General features: G+C 57.8%; 2 protein-coding genes and 1 pseudogene across 5 annotated transcripts in view; 2 read left to right on the top strand and 1 right to left on the bottom strand.

Annotated features, from left to right (window-relative positions):
- The first annotated feature begins 3,011 nt into the window (after window positions 1-3,011).
- On the top strand, window positions 3,012-6,028 carry HGH1 (HGH1 homolog). Of its 2 annotated transcripts, XM_081070953.1 has the most exons (6): window positions 3,012-3,704; window positions 3,777-3,877; window positions 3,988-4,086; window positions 4,295-4,386; window positions 4,466-4,588; window positions 4,677-6,028. In XM_081070953.1, the coding sequence occupies exons 1-6, from the start codon at window positions 3,085-3,087 to the stop codon at window positions 4,854-4,856; spliced, it is 1,215 nt and encodes a 404-aa protein (XP_080927079.1). In that variant the 5' UTR covers window positions 3,012-3,084; the 3' UTR covers window positions 4,857-6,028. The 2 variants fall into 2 exon arrangements, with proteins under 2 accessions (XP_080927079.1, XP_080927080.1); XM_081070954.1 differs by lacking the exon at window positions 3,988-4,086 and having other exon boundaries at window positions 3,035-3,704; window positions 4,677-6,025.
- A 245-nt stretch (window positions 6,029-6,273) lies between these two features.
- Window positions 6,274-8,797, bottom strand: LOC308506930 (testis-specific serine/threonine-protein kinase 5-like; annotated as a pseudogene). Its single transcript has 6 exons — window positions 8,406-8,797; window positions 7,974-8,081; window positions 7,576-7,773; window positions 7,434-7,489; window positions 6,964-7,281; window positions 6,274-6,629 (listed from the first exon to the last, which is right to left on the bottom strand). The product of its transcript is annotated as a testis-specific serine/threonine-protein kinase 5-like (transcript).
- A 2,107-nt stretch (window positions 8,798-10,904) lies between these two features.
- Window positions 10,905-15,020, top strand: part of MROH1 (maestro heat like repeat family member 1) — a 48,810-nt gene continuing 44,694 nt past the window's right edge. For both annotated transcript variants that reach the window (XM_081069803.1, XM_081069802.1), the window contains exon 1: window positions 10,905-11,010. The gene's annotated coding sequence lies outside the window, so the exon portion shown is untranslated. The remainder of the gene's footprint in view (window positions 11,011-15,020) is intronic.

Here is a 15,020-nt window from a genome sequence, read left to right as displayed (position 1 = left end):
AGAAACGCACACACCACCAAATGCTGGAGAGGGTGTGGAGTTGACTAGATTAGCGCACTGCTTGCTGGTGGGAGTGAAAACGGCCCAGACAGTCTGAAAAACAATTCGGTAGTTTCTTAGCATGCCACTACCTACAAGTCAGCCATCATACTGCCGGACATTTGCCCCAGAGGGAGAAAGACTGGTGTCCACACAAAAATCTGTACACTAATGTTTACAGCAGCTTCATTGGTAATAGCCAGAAACTGGAAATGACACAAAGGTCCTCACACAGATGACTTAAACCAAACTGGCACACTCACACCACGGCGTATCCTCAGCAATAAAGGTGAGTACATTGGTGACACACGCAGCAACCTGGGCGACTCTCCAGAGAATTACGCTGAGTGATAAAAAGCCCACCTCAAAAGATCACATACTGTATGATCCCATTTATGCCATTCCTGAAGTTCCGAAACTCTAAAGATGAAGACTGGGTGAGTGGTTGCCAGGGTTAAGGGGGTTACGGACGAGAGCAGAAGCCACAGCACCCGGGAGCCCTTTATTAAATACAAAGAGAAAAAGAGTAACCTGACAGTGAAGAAACCTGGGCAACTCCACCTTAATAATTAAGTGATCAAAATAAACATCTCCAGTGCTGGGACACATTGATACTGTGCCTCTTGATGGGACACGATGACAAGAACCCAGCTTCACGTCCACGGAATCCCTGCCACAAATGCATAACCCGAATCTAATGAGGCAATCAGATAAACGCAAATGCAGGAGCACGCTATAAAATAGCTGACCGGTGCTCTGTGTCAAGGACACAAAGTCCAAGAAAAACTCCAGAGCTGCTACAGACTGAAGGAGAAGGAGACTGACCTTCTGTTTAAAGGTCATTACTGGGATAACCATAGTATAAGTGGGGAGTTTGAGGTGGCTGAGTTAAGGGTCTATGGGACTTCTTTGCACAGCTCTTGTAACTTTTCTTTAACTTTGAAATTACTCCCCCAAACTTTTTATCGTGGGAACATGTAAGGCTCCTTCGCTGGTGATTACTGTAAGGCTTCTGGAGCCAGTGGGCTCTGAGGGTGAAAACTTTTGTCTCAGTCCAAAGTACCCACCAGGGGGCATCATTTACCTAGGTTATCCAAAATACTTCAATTCCATTTCTTTTTTTCCATTTTTTCCCCCCAATTCCATTTCTTGAGAAATATTCAACTCTTAAGGGCAGAATCTCTGTGTCCCCAACACGTGTTTTTTTTGGAGAGGTGGCACTTCCTTGGACTCTTCCACCCTCTTTCTGTTTCTGTGGGACTTTCAATCGAGGTTAGGTGGGATTGAGGCCATGAAGTACCCTTCCCGTGGGTCTTGGCCAACGGGCAAATCCCAGCCCTGGGACCTTATCACCTACGGACTGCAGGGGCATGCCTGTTCCCTGTGAGTGGCTCTCCTGGGCATCACTGTCCCTAGAGGCTTCGTGCTGGCCCTCAGTGTGAAATAAAAATAATGTCAATTTAGGGCCGGCCCGGTGGCTCAGGCGGTTAGAGCTCCGTGCTCCTGACTCCGAAGGCTGCCGGTTCGATTCCCACATGGGCCAGGGGGCTCTCAACCATGAGGATGCCCGTTCAACTCCTCGAGTCCCGCAAGGGATGGTGGGCTGCTCCCCCTGCAACTAGAAATGGCAACTGGACCTGGAGCTGAGCTGCGCCCTCCACAACTAAGACTGAAAGGACAACAACTTGACTTGGAAAAAAGCCCTGGAAGTACACACTGTTCCCCAATAAAGTCCTGCTCCCCTTCCCCAATAAAATCTTTAAAAAAAAAATCAATTTATTAAGGGCCTTATAGCCTAGATCAAAGTAAAGTTCATAACAAGTAATCCATGAGTCAAAGAATAAACGGGTAAAGAACCCTACAATAGAAAAGAAAAAAGCTCTCAAATCCATTACCTCAGCCTCTACCCTAAAAAATTAGAAAAAGAACAACAAAGTAATCAGAAGAAAGGAAATAGTAAGGTCAAAGTAGGAATCAATGAACTTGAAAAAGAAAAAGAGAAAATTTATGAATTCAAAAGGTGGTTCTTTTAGATCAATAAAATTGACCAATCTCTGGCAAGACTGCCAAAACGACACAGAAGGCACAAAGTACGCATATCAGGAATGAGAGGTGACAGCACTACGGACGCAACATGTATTACCGGGACAGTAAGGGAACATTATGAAGAACTTTAGGCCAATAAATTCAGCAATTTAGATGAAATGGACTCCTTCCTTGAAAAACACGAGCTACCGAAAGTCACCTAAGAAGAAATCGACAACCTCAATAGCCATGTAGCTATTCAGGGAATCGAATTTGTTGAAAAATCTTCCCAGAAAGAATTTCAGGCCCAGATGGCTTCAACGGGGAATCCTACCAAACAGGTAGGGAAGAGATAATACGAGTTTTACAAACTTGCAGAAAATGAAGAGGGACTACTGACTCGCCTGTCTGAGGGCCGCATAGCCCTGCTGCCCAAATCACACAAAGACGTTACAGCAAAACTACAGACCCATATCCCTCATGGACACAGATGCAAACATTCTAAGCAAAAGTTCAGTAAATTGACGACAATAATGTATAGGCGTGAAAATATGCCATGAACGAAAAAGGAGATTATGCTAGTGGGAGTACACACCTGGTTTTACATTGTCGCGTCAATGTAATTACTCAGGTGTCTGTTCCCGGGAAGATGGACCTCTGTCCAGTCAGTCCATGATGGAAGAGGGCCGCTGCAGTCAGTCGGCTACCAGTGGCGGCCGGGTCACACCGAGGGCTGGCGCCACATGGGGGTTCAATGCTTGTCCCTCTGGGACCGCCTCCGCTGCTTTTCGCCCCTGGGTGCGCTGGGTGGGCTGCTTCCGGCCGAGCACCCAGTCCCATAATTCCCGGGCCTCAGCGTGGCCCGCCTCCGCTCGGTGGTCCCGCCCCTTGCACAGAGTTCTTAACCTTGGATTGGTCACTGAGGCTTCCGCTTTCCTGGTGGGCGTGGCCGCGCGGGGCGGAGCGCACGGACTGGCGCGGAGCTGCCCGGGTCCGGGGGATCTCGAAGGGCCGGTGGGCATGCGGGAGTCCGCGGCGTGCGCGGGCGTGTCGGCTGGGGGCGTCGGCCCCGCAGGGTCGCTCATGGCGGAGGCGGAGGCGGAGGCGGCGAAGCTGCTGCCCTTCCTGACGCCGGGGGCGCGGGCCGACCTGCAGGCGGCGGCCGCGCGGCACGTGCTGGCTCTGACGGGCTCGGGGCCCGGACGCACGCTACTCACCGGCCAGGCGGCGCTGCTGCGGGCGCTGGTCGAGTTGGCGGCGGCCCCGGCCTCAGCCCCGGCCCGCGACGCCGCCCGCGCCCTCGTCAACCTGACCGCCGACCCCTGCCTGCACGACCCGCTGCTGGCGGCCGAGCCCGGGCTCCCAGCCCGCCTGCTGAACCGCGCGTTGGACCCACAGTGTCCCTGGGCCGAGGAGGCGGCCGCCGTGCTGGCCAACCTCAGCCGCGAGCCTGGGCCGTGTGCCGCGCTGATGGAGGCGCTGGCGGCCGCCGAGCCTGGGGAATCCGGCCTGGAGCGGCTGGTGCAAGCGCTATGCACGCCCGGCTACAACGCCCGCGCGCCTCTGCATTACCTGGGGCCCGTGCTCTCCAACCTCAGCCAACGTCCCGGGGCGCGCGCCTTCCTGCTGGACCCCAACAGGTGAAATACAGGGTGCTTGCGGGGAGGGGGTGGAAGTGAGCAGGTACAGCACTGAGTGGTTCCTTCCTTCAGGTGCGTGGTCCAGCGGCTGCTGCCCCTGACCCAATACCCAGACTCCACGGTGCGCAGGGGCGGGGTGGTGGGGACGCTGCGAAACTGCTGCTTCGAGCACCGTGAGTGGTGGTGGGGCTTTGCGGTGGGGGGCAATGAGGGGAGAGACTGGAGTCTGGGGCCCCTCTTGACTGGCCCCCTTCCCTGTTTCCCCACCCACCCACCCACCCAGGACACCACGAATGGTTACTCGGTCCCGAGGTAGACATTCTCCCTTTCTTGCTGCTGCCCCTGGCGGGGCCTGAGGACTTCTCTGAGGAGGAGATGGAGCGTGAGTGGCTTGGGTGAAGCCTCGGGTTGCCTAGGTGAAGGGGAGGCCAGTAGTGGAGGAGTAGGGAGGAATTGGGAGGACGTGTCCAGATCAGGACGCCTTCTGAAACCTCCTAGCAGGGAGTTCCTGAGCACAGACGAGGCTTCCAAAGGCAGGGTGTAGCCTGGCCACCCGGCTCAGACATAGTGATTCCCACGTTTGCCCATAGGGCTGCCAGTGGACCTGCAGTACCTGCCACCAGACAAGCAGCGGGAGCCTGACGCTGCCATCCGCAAGATGCTCATCGAGACCATCATGCTGGTGAGCAGCCTGTGCTGCAGTGACCTCACCCCCAACGCGTGACCACGCCGGCATCTGACTGATCTCTGCCCTCTCCCAGCTGACAGCCACGGCACCTGGTCGGCAGCAAGTGAGGGACCAGGGAGCCTACCTGATTCTGCGTGAACTACACAGCTGGGAGCCAGAGCCCCATGTGCGGGTGACTTGTGAGAAACTCATACAGGTGGGTGCAGGGTTTGGCGGGGGTGGGGCAGGGTGGGCGGTGTCCACTATGTGCCCGCCAACTGCTCCCCTGCCTCCCCTGCGGGCAGGTGCTTATTGGGGATGAGCCAGAGCATGGCATGGAGAACCTGCTGGAGGTGCGGGTGCCTGAGGACGTTGAGCAGCAGCTGCAGCAGCTGGACCTCCAGGAGCAGGAGCAGTGTAAGCGGGAGCAGCAGGAGCGGGAGCTGGCCTCAGAGCCCCCAGCAGAGGGGGCTGCGCCCCCCTGAAGCCCCTGCAGCCAGCCACCAGCTCCAGACCCACCTTTACTTCCTGCAGCTGCCTGGAGGCTTCTGGGTCCCCTTGCTCAGAGGCTGGGCACTGCTGAGAAGCAGAGCTACAGTTACGCTCCATCCAGGTCCATGCTGAGGATTCTAGGGGAAATGCCTTGTAAACTTTGGAGGGTTGTGGGTACTCCTGTGTCCTGTTGCTTCCAGCAGGAATGCAGCTTGCTCAGAGGGCACTGTTCAGCCAGAGTTGGCCGGGCCCTGTGGCTCTCAGGTTCCTCCAGGGGATGGCCAGTGGAGCCATGAGCCTGAGCCTGCTCCCACGCATGGTAGTGGAGCTGGGTAGAAACACTGCAAGTCTGAGAGGCCAGCTGGAGTTCTCTAGTCCCAGGGGTGGTGCAGGGGTCCAGTCTAGGTGTGAGCAGTGCCCCTTGCTGCAGTCCTCCCTCAAGACCCTCCATCCTGGCCCTCAGCTTGTCCTGCTTGAGCTCCAGCCTCAATGGGCTGACCTCTTGAGACTTTAGACCACCCACAGCTTGTCCTGGGGTCTCCGAGGGCTGCACCCCTGCCCTGTGCTTGGAGCACTTGCTGGGTGCTGCCTCCTCTCCATCCTCTCCATCTTCCCACTTGAGCTGTGCCCAGCTCTGCCCTCAGCCCCTTGCCAGCTTAAGATTTCTCTCAGTCCCGGACTGAACTGATGGCCCTGCCATCCACACTAGCGAGGTCCCCTCCCTGATGAATTTCCATGAGCCTCACACCCCAGAGCCACTCACCTGCCTGCGCGGAGCTTCCCTGCTGTGCCTGCAGCCCTGCCCTTTGCCCCAGCCTCCCTCCTCCCCTGGGAGCCTGCTGTGGGCCGAGAACCTGGTTCTCTCCACAGTTCCGAAGCTGCCAAGCCAAGTTCCATAGGCTGTCACTGGCAGGTTGTCAGTGTGGCCCTCACCGCACTGTGCTCCCTTCCTGGGCCTGCCGTCTTTTGCACAGGACCCTTGCACCCTAGTGCTACAGTGCAGCTTGGCTCCCAGGAGATTCCAGCATCCTCGTCCTAGGACTGCCTCCAGGGCCACAGGGCCACTCCGTTTGTCCCGAGTATGTGGGGAGCTTCATGGGTGCGAGCTCTCCCTCCTCCATAGCCCCTGTGTTCCTCCCCCCAATTAAAGCTCTGGCATGGAGGTATGTGGATTCCTTGTTCTGGAGCACCGTCAGGTACCCGTAGGCTGGCTGCTCTCTCCCTGCACGGAGACGTCCACACCCGTGGCTCCACAGAATAAGCAGTTTATCTGACCTCCACCCTGTCCACCCGCCCACCCTCAGTTGACCCAGTAGCACCCCCGCACGCTCCTGATGGGCGACATGGAGCACAGTGATAGGGGCTGCCCAGCCCAGCACAGCCTGCACCTTGTCTCCGGCAGGCCTCCGGGCAGGCACTCAGGTGCCAGAGCAGAGGTTCTCTGAGGGGTGCTGTGGCGCAGCTGCAGGAGCAGCCTTCCGGACTCTTTTAAGTCTTAGCCGGGCTCCACATTGTCCGAGGGCACTAGATGCTGGAACTCTGCCAGCTTCTTCGCTGTGGACTGCAGTGGGGGATTAGATAGGTGCCGACGGGCAGCCCACCTGCCCCAGCCCTAGGCCGCACCCTACCTGGCACAGCACTGAGCCCAGTGGTGCTGAAGAGTGAGTACGTGGTGGGCAGCATCCAGCGGTGCGTGGCCACCTGCTGCAGGCCCAGGCGTGCACGCGGGTACAGTTGGAGGAGGCCCCGGATCAGATCCCAGCACTCTGCGGGCAAGGGCTCACGGCTGCGTCCTCCCACCGCCACGTCTCTGCCAACAATGCTGGCAGCGTGGAGGGGTTGGTAGGAGGGCGTCCACATGTCACTGGTGGGGTGACTGAGGCACCAAGAGGAGAGGTGAGGCAGCTTGCCCTGGGCTAGTGTAGAGCTGGGCTTGGAGCCTGGCAGAGCCACTGCCTTTCCTGAGGATTCTGAGGCAGGCCTTCCCCCAGCCCAGCTTTCCCCTCACTGCCACTCCATCCACTGTGCAGGATGCCCCTTCTGACCCAGGTCATCCAGGCCCCAGCTAGGACTTGGGAAGGACACAGTGGCAGTGCTTACCTGGGGACAGGCCTGGCTGGAAGGCGGAGCCGCGGCGCATTAGGCCCAGCATGCGGTGAGGCTGGTGCTCCTTGAAGGGCCGCCTGCCGGTCACCATGGCATAAAGGATGATGCCCCTGGGGGCACAGGCTCCTCAAGATGCGTCCCCCTTCCCCACCCAGCCGGGTTACCCGTGGAGCACTCAAAAGGCTCCACAGGTCAGCCTGCTCCCCCCTGTACTTCTTGCTCAGGAAGATGTCGGGGGCTGCGTAGGCCAGGGAGCCGCAGAGGTGCTCAGCAGTGAGTTCTTAAGCCCCGACTGGTTGGCGAAGCCAGAGTCTGCAGAGGTGTGGGGTGGGTGGTGTAGGGGGTGTAGGAGTGGCCACAAGGGTGGCTGGGGGCAAGGGTGGGGTGGAGGCCTCCTGGGAGGGCCGAAGATCAAGCCAGGCTGGGGGTCTGGGACAAAGGTGGGGTCTGGGCCTTAGGCTCACCCGTCTGCTTTAGGAAGCCTCGGGCGTCCAGCAGGATGTTCTCACTCTTCAGGTCCCTGCGTGGGGAAGGGCAAGGGGGCTGAGACTGGGCTCAGGTGGGCCCCTCCCTGCAGGTGGGCGGGGGGCTGGGTGGCACCCTCACCTTTGCACAATGCCTGCTCTGTGGCATTGGGCCACGGCACTGAGCATCTGCCAGAACAGCCTGTTGGCCTCCTTCTCCAGCCCCAGGCAGCAGTTGGTGGGCTGACGTCACATTGATGTGCTCCAACAGGTCACCGCGGCCTGCCAGCTCCAGTACCAGGTAGCGCTGGCTATTGTGGTAGGTCTCGTACCGCTGCACCTGCAGGACCCCCCACCCACCTGCTGTCACCCCAAGGAGGGCCTGTGCAGTGCACTGGCTTGAGGTCTCAGGATGGGGTTGGCCTCCGAGCAAAGGGTCCCAGGTGGGGAATGGGGTGGGCCTGGGGTGAGCAGCAAGTGTGCAGGCTGGCCACCAGGATGGGCAGGATGGGGACAGGCTGTCCTGACGTCTCTGTCCACCATATTCAGGTGCTTGTAGGTAGCATTGAGCGATGAGGTCTCACAGGGCAGGAACTTACGAGAGAACTCCACAGGGGCCTCGGCAGTGGAGATGATCTTGATAGCCACCTGTGGGGATGGGCAGTAGCCACTTGGTGCAGACCACAGCCCCTCGGGCATAGGATGTGGCAGGACAGGTCTGTGCTCTTTGTGCACATGGATGAACTTGGGGCATAAGGGTGGCGGAGCAGCATCTGGGGGACAGCACTGACGTTCCCCTCCCTCCTATCCCAGGCACTTATGTGCTCAGGGGTCCTGGAACTGGGAACCTTTGGGAGCCTTGGCTTCCACGGTGGGTGCGGGATTGGGAGGGAGCTAGAGCAGCTGGCTCTGAGTAGGGTTTGGACAGGGCTCCTGGTGCCCCTACCCACGGGAGGAGGCGGGCCTGCTCACCATGGTGTGGCACTTTCCCTGCAGGTTGGAGGCCAGCTTGCAGTTGTGCATAATGCGCTCGTGCGTGGCGTAGGCCAGGTAGACCTCGGAGAAGGCGCCGGAGCCGATATTTTTGGAGGAGAGCAGGTAGCCCTTGTCCCTGCACTCATGCACCTGCTCCAGGAAGACACGCTGGTCCAACTTTCACTTGCCACTGCCCTTCATGGAAGGCAGGGAACTGCGGGAGAGGCCAGGGCAGGCCAGTTCACCACCTGCCATGGAGGGGAGGGGGCATGGCTGAGGCCTGCCTTAACGTCGGTGGGTTGGGGGTGACTGGCCGCAGGAACCTGCTCCCACTAGTGGCTGCAGCCAAATTTTTCAAGTCTTGCTGGGACTGGGGCAGATGCAGGGGAATGGCCACAGGTGAGAGCTGGGGGTGGGGGCTGACACAGCCGGGGATTGGTGTAGGGGAGGGAAGATTCTAGAATGGAGGGGTCTAGAGTTGCTCCTGCATTGTGCCCTGGAAAGGAGTGTACTGTCCCCAGGACCTGCGTGCCCTGAGAACATCTTGCTGGACCCAGCCCAGTGGGGCTCACTGTGGGGTAGACCTACAAGGGCTAGAGCCAGAGTGAGGCCTCCATGGGCCACCCTGGATGTGACTGGCCACAAAAGGCTTTTAAAGAAGCTGGAGGGTGGGGAGAGTGAGCAAAGGAAGGCAAGCAGGGTTTCTAAGTACATGAGGAAAGGAAAAAGACACATACCAGTAACCATTTCAACTGCACCCCTCATCCTTGGGGAGGGTCCCAAGGTGGCAGCCAGGTGGGCTGCAATACAAGCTGAGCCAGAAGAGCAGGGGTGTGGGGAGCCCACCACTGCCAGAACACAACTGGAGGCCAGTAGTCCGTCACCAGCTTTGTCCAGACTCCCTCTGCAGTCTTTCTCTGCCCCCTATGTCACGCCTCTATCTTATGGAGATTCCTCGAGCACCAGTCACAGGTTGGGCTTGGTGCTGGTGCAGACATGCCGTTTCTCATAGAGCTTACCATGTGGAAGGGAGACTGGCATTCATAATTAATAAAAGTTAAATGACAGCTGTGCTGTGTGGCGGGCAGTTTGTGTGCTTGGAGAGTGGAATCTGGCGGAGGCTGTGGAGGGGTCAGGCTCAGCAGGATGTGCTGGGCACTGGCCATAGGGAACATAAGCAGGGTTCAGGCAGGAGAGGAGCCATCCAGGTGTCAGCTTGGAAGAGGTCCCCTGCCTCCCTGCCCGGCAACTTGCACATGCCCTGCTGGGGACGGGGTCGGGGCTCTTCCTGAGGGGAGGGCCCATCTGCAGAGCACCTCTCTCTCTCCGCCATCAGAGTTCTGTCCCTCTCTTTTGGGCTCCATCCCTAACAGAAACAGGCTGAAGCCCCTCTCTGTGGAAAAAGCCCTTCTCACTATTCAGCTGTCACCCTGCTCTGGAGTTTACCTCGGGGCCCCCCACTTTGCCACCTGCACCCTGGCTCACAGCTCTCTGCAGACTCAACCTTCAACAAGAGGCACTTTTTAAAAAATTTATTGGGGTGACAATTGTTAGTGAAATTACATAGATTTCAGGTGTACAATTCTGCATTACATCATCTATAAATCCCATTGTGTGTTCACCACCCAGCATCAGTTCTCCTTCCATCACCATATATTTGATCCCCCTTATCCTTATCTCCCACCCCCCACCCTCTGCAGACACTTGTTAGGCTGTTGATGCAGGGCTGTCGGCCACTTCCTTCTCCTCAAAATGCTCTGCTCACTTCCTGAGCTGGAACGCCTCTCCTTGGTCCGTTCTTGGTCTGTGAACACGTCCAGGCGATTTCAGCCTCGGGGGGGCTTTGTGGGTGCTAGTGTCTCCCAGCCCCCAGCCGCGCCCCTTTACAGCATTTTGTGGATCTTATTGAACCTGTACTTGCTTATTATCTGCTTCTCCAGATCCCCAGGTCCCGAACGCAGAAACCTGTTCGTAGTCATCCCCACGGTCTGTTGGCAGACATGTCCCTCCTATGTGCGTGTGCGTGTTCCTGTTTGCGGAGCGCGGCCTGGGGTCTCCGTTGGGTGTTCAACGTGTGTGTTCCCGTGTGAGAGATAGTGCCCTTGTATGTCTGTCCAGGTCAGGCCCACCTGGCGTATATACCTGTTCAGGTGTGTTCAGGGCACCGGCTTTGGGGGCAATGACGCGCCGAGCCCGCGTCCCTGGTGGGTCCCCCGGTGTGTTGGGCGGTGTCTGTGTGCGGTGATCGTGGGGGTGTAAGTGACCGATGGGGACACCGAGCACTGGCAGAAAGGACGGCGTCCCGCGCGGAAGAAGCCGGAGCGCGCTCCCCGCGCCTGCGCAATGGCCGGCCGAACCCTTTGCTGGAGCCCAACGCCCTAGCGCGGCGGTCACGGGGGTCCGGGGGCGGGGCCGAGCGCGAGGCGGAGTCTGCGCACTCCTGCTCGCGGGGATTCGGTGGGCGGGGTGCGGGCTGCCGCCGCCGGGCCGCGGTTGGCGCAGGGCGGGCGGAGGGGGCGGGCTCAACGTGCGGCCCCGCCCACTCCGGTGCGCGTCTGGGCGCGAGAACTGTACGCTGGCCGCGGCCGCGGCGGCTCCTCAGGTAAACGGTGGGCCGGCAGCGGGGACCGGCGTCGCTCGCTCGCGGAGGTGCCGCTCGGGGGAGCCTGGGCCGAGAGCCTGAGGGCGCCCCCTTAGCCAGTTCGCGCGGGAGCCCGAGTCGGGGGGCGCCTCCCCAAGGTCACCGGGCGAGCGCGGGGAGGGTCCCGGGCGTCGCGGGGCCGAGCCCGCCCCCTTCCCGGGCTCAGGTGCGCCCAGGTCCCCGCGGGGCCTGATATGCCGCGTCACCACCCGGAAGCGAGAGTCGCAGCCGAGCCGCTCGCCTGCCTCCCCAGGCCGGCGCGGGTGCCTGGACCCCGGGGCCCGCCCGTCCTGTCGGGGTGGACTCGGGATGCCCTCGCCCGGTGCTCGTCACCGCCCGGGCTGGGACGCGGGGTGCCGGTGCCTTTCCTCTCCCCGAGGGTATGAAGTCCTCTCTTAGTGGCCGTCACCTCCCTGGGGGCATGTGGCCCAGGTTCCTGCTGCCCCCCGCGGCGACACCGGGGTCCCCTCTGTGGGAAGCGAAGCCTAAAGCCCGAGGCCCGAGGCGCGGGACGGCTGTGTTCTTCCCCTTTTCTCTTTGAGGCCGGCGGGGGCAGACAGTTAATTTGTCGGAAGTCCCTAGGGCGGTTGGTCGTGGAGTGTAGGTGGGGACGCTGGCGGGGCGGGCGGGCGGGGCGGCGGGGCGTCCCCGCACTCGGCTCCTGCTGGGGTTCCGACTTGGCGCAGCCGCCGCGCAGCTACCGAGCAGCGGCGTGAGGGCCGGACGGCGGGGCGCCGTGGGCGCGGGCAGCCCCCGCTGCACCCTGGCAGAGGTTCCCCTTGCCGCCCAGCCAGGGCGTGGGGCGGCTGAGCTCAAGCGCAGGGAGGCGAACACGGGTGAGGGGGGGGCAGAGAGGGCCGGTGGGGGGCACCAGAGGAGTGGGCCTGCCTGGGGCTGTACGCTGCGGCGGTATTCCAGTGGCAGGGACAGCGGGTTTGGGGTTGAGCTGGCTTTGAGGGGAAAGTCGGGTCAGGGACCACCTTGGCAGGGGCTGGTGTTAGAGGTGGAGAAGGAGGCCCGTGAGCGGCCTGGAGGGCGTGAGAGGGAGAGGGAGGAACTGGGGTGGTGGTGCTGATTCCTGACCCAGATAGCTGAGTGCCTGGTGACACAGGAAGAGGCAGGAGAGGTCGGGGTGAAGGTGGTGAGCTGAGTGTCAGAGCGGTAGGGTCTGAGTGGCAGTGAGTGGCCGACACGGAGGTGCCCAGCAGGCAGCACCTCACGCGAGGTGGCATGATTGTGATGCGGCTGCACCTACAGTTCTGGCGGCCATGGGGCCCGGAGATGCCACTATCAACAGGACCTTCATCCCAGGCCTCGGGCTGTCATGGCTCCACTCAGCAGGTGTGTCTGGTCTCTTGTTGGTGTCAGCGTGGACTGGCCTGAAGTCGCGCTGTCTTGGTCACCTTGACACCAGCATCCCTGCTGCCATGGCTTGTTCACAGCTGATCCATGTGCCTGGAAGCAAGTGTCTGCTCAGTTTTCAGACCCAGGGTCCAGTGAGGCCCAGGTGAGCAGTCGGGATGCTGTCTCTCTGTGATCAGTGGCCCCACATCTCTGAGCCTTTCCTGAGTTGGGTCACTTGATCTAGAGGTAGGGGCTCAGGAGCGCTCCTGCGGCTCTGTGCACCCCTGGCCAGTGCTCAGGGGACTCTGACTGCTGGGCCTCATGGGAAGCGTGTTTTATCCACAGCTAGAGGGCCACCTGGCTTTGAGGGTTTATCTGTCAACTCAGTGACACAGCTCGGCATGCCGTGTGTTCAGCAGTAACATTCTCAAGGGCCTGTGAGCGATGAGCTGGCAACGGCATTTCCCAAGTCATCAGCCCAGGTTCTTGTTGGTGACTCTGGAAGTCGAGTCCTTCTCTGGCTCTGGTGCTGTGAGGGAGAGTCTGGTGGACCTGCTGCGTGTGTGGGATGCTCTGACCCCACGCTGCATCCTGACTTCACCATCTCCCCACATACCTGGCCTTCTAGACAGACCCATGGTGGCCTCTGGCTCAGTGCGTGAGCCATGTCCTGGGGCAGCAGTAATAACGCTGCTGGGTGGCACCTGGTGGGCATTCACTAAATGTGATTGCATGCCAGCTGGGTCCAGGTAACCAAGGAGGAAGCCTGTCCTTCACTCACCTACCATGTGTCCCATGCATGAAGGGAAGTCCTGCTTACCGTGCCCCATGACCTGGTCGTGGAGCAGAGATTGTGGGAGCCAGTCCTGGTTGAGTCCTGCCCCACCACTAACTAGCAGCTAATCAGCAGTGCGTCCCTGAGACCCGCTTGGCTATGTAGACTAGAGATGCTGCCTCTAAGTTTCCGCTGGGCAGTCGGTGTCGGCACAGCTTCCTGCAGGACACGGGGCCTTCCAGACCCGGCCCTGTCTCTGCGCCCCCTTCCCCTGAGGAGCGTGCACCTGTCTGTCCCCACGGAGAGCAGGGTCTGTGCTGCCACCCCGGTGTGAAGTGTCAGTGCGCAGACCGCCTGGCCTGGGGATGTCATCCTGAAAAATTGTATTTGTGTCTATGAGGGATTTGGCCTACAGTTTTCATTGTTTGTAATATCTGTGTCTGGTATTGTTATCAGAGTAATGCTGGCCTCAGAATCAGTTGGGAAGTATTCCCTTATTGTAATTCTCCTGGAAGAATTTGTGTAGAGTTGGTATGATTTCTTCCTTAAATGTTTGGTAGAAATACCCAGGGAAGCCATCTATGTCCAGAGTTTTCTCCGTGGGATGGTTTTTAAGTACACGTTCAGTTTCTTTATTAGATATAGGGCTATTCAGGTTATCTATTTCTTCTTGAGTAAGCTTCAGTAGTTTGTGTCTTTCAAGGTATGTGTCTATTTCTTTTTTAAAATTGTTATTTTTATTGAGACATAATTGACTTGTGTATTTCTTTTAAATTCTCCAATTTACTGGCATAGTTATTCAGAATATATTCTTATTTTCCCTTTAATGTCTGTAGAAGGTGTAGTGATGTCACCTCTCTCATTCTTGATATTAGTCATTGTGTCTTCTCTCTTTTTCCTGATCAGTCAGGCTAGAGGTTATCAAGTTTATCTTCTGAAATAACTAGCCTTTGGTATCACTGATTTTTTTTCTTCTATTCTCTGTTTTCCATTTCTTTTTTCTTTTTTCCCCATATTGGGGAAGGGGAACAGGACTTTATTGGGGAACAGTGTGTACTTCCAGGACTTTTCTAAGTCAAATTGTTGTCCTTTCAATCTTAGTTGTGGAGGGCGCAGCTCAGCTCCAGGTCCAGTTGCCATTGTTAGTTGCAAGGGGCACAACCCACCATCCCTTGTGGGAGTCGAACAGGCAACCTTGTGGTTGACAGCCTGTGCTCCAACCAACCGAGCCATCTGGCCACCCGGGAGCTGAGCGATAGCTCATTGACTTCATTCTAGTTGCAGAGCGCGCAGCTTGCTGGCCCATGTGGGAATCAAACCGGCAGCCCCATTGCCCAAAGCTCGCGCGCTAACGAACTGAGCCACCCATCCACCCCTGTTTTCTATTTCTTTAATTTATGTACTGGTACTTATTATTTTCTTTCTTCTGCTTCATTTGAATGTCCAGTTCCTTAAAGTGGAAGTTGATGTCATTCTTTTCTAATACAGACATATGGTGCTATAAGTTTTGCAAAAATTTTCATGTCTTTTCCATTCACTTCAAAATGCTTCCTAGTATCACTTTTGATTTCTTTTCTAACTTATGCATTGTTTGGAAGCATATTTGTAGTTTTTAAATACTTGGGGATTTCTCAGATAGTTTTCTCTTATTGATTTCTAATTTAACTCCATTTTGGTCAGAGACAGTACTTTGTGCGACTTGAATTCTTTTAAATTTATTGAAACTTGTTTTATGCTCAGAATGTGGTCAGTCTTGGTAAATGTTCCATGTGCTTTTGGAAAGGATATATTCTACTGTTAATGAATGGAGTGTTCCAGAAATACTACTTCGGTCAAGTTGGTTGACAGTATT

Source organism: Rhinolophus hipposideros, assembly GCF_964194185.1.
Source record: "Rhinolophus hipposideros genome assembly, chromosome: 13".
NCBI classification, from domain to species: domain Eukaryota; kingdom Metazoa; phylum Chordata; class Mammalia; order Chiroptera; family Rhinolophidae; genus Rhinolophus; species Rhinolophus hipposideros.
The sequence above is the reverse complement of the archived record's forward strand: the minus strand, read 5'-3'. Positions and strand labels throughout refer to the sequence as shown.

Excerpts from the sequence above, each read along its gene's own strand:
- HGH1 (XM_081070953.1), top strand. The coding sequence starts at position 3,085 with ATGCGGGAGTCCGCGGCGTGCGCGGGCGTGTCGGCTGGGGGCGTCGGC. Across the intron at positions 3,705-3,776 it reads TTCCTGCTGGACCCCAACAG|GTGCGTGGTCCAGCGGCTGC; the intron begins GTGAAATACAGG and ends TCCTTCCTTCAG. Across the intron at positions 4,589-4,676 it reads CTTGTGAGAAACTCATACAG|GTGCTTATTGGGGATGAGCC; the intron begins GTGGGTGCAGGG and ends CCCTGCGGGCAG.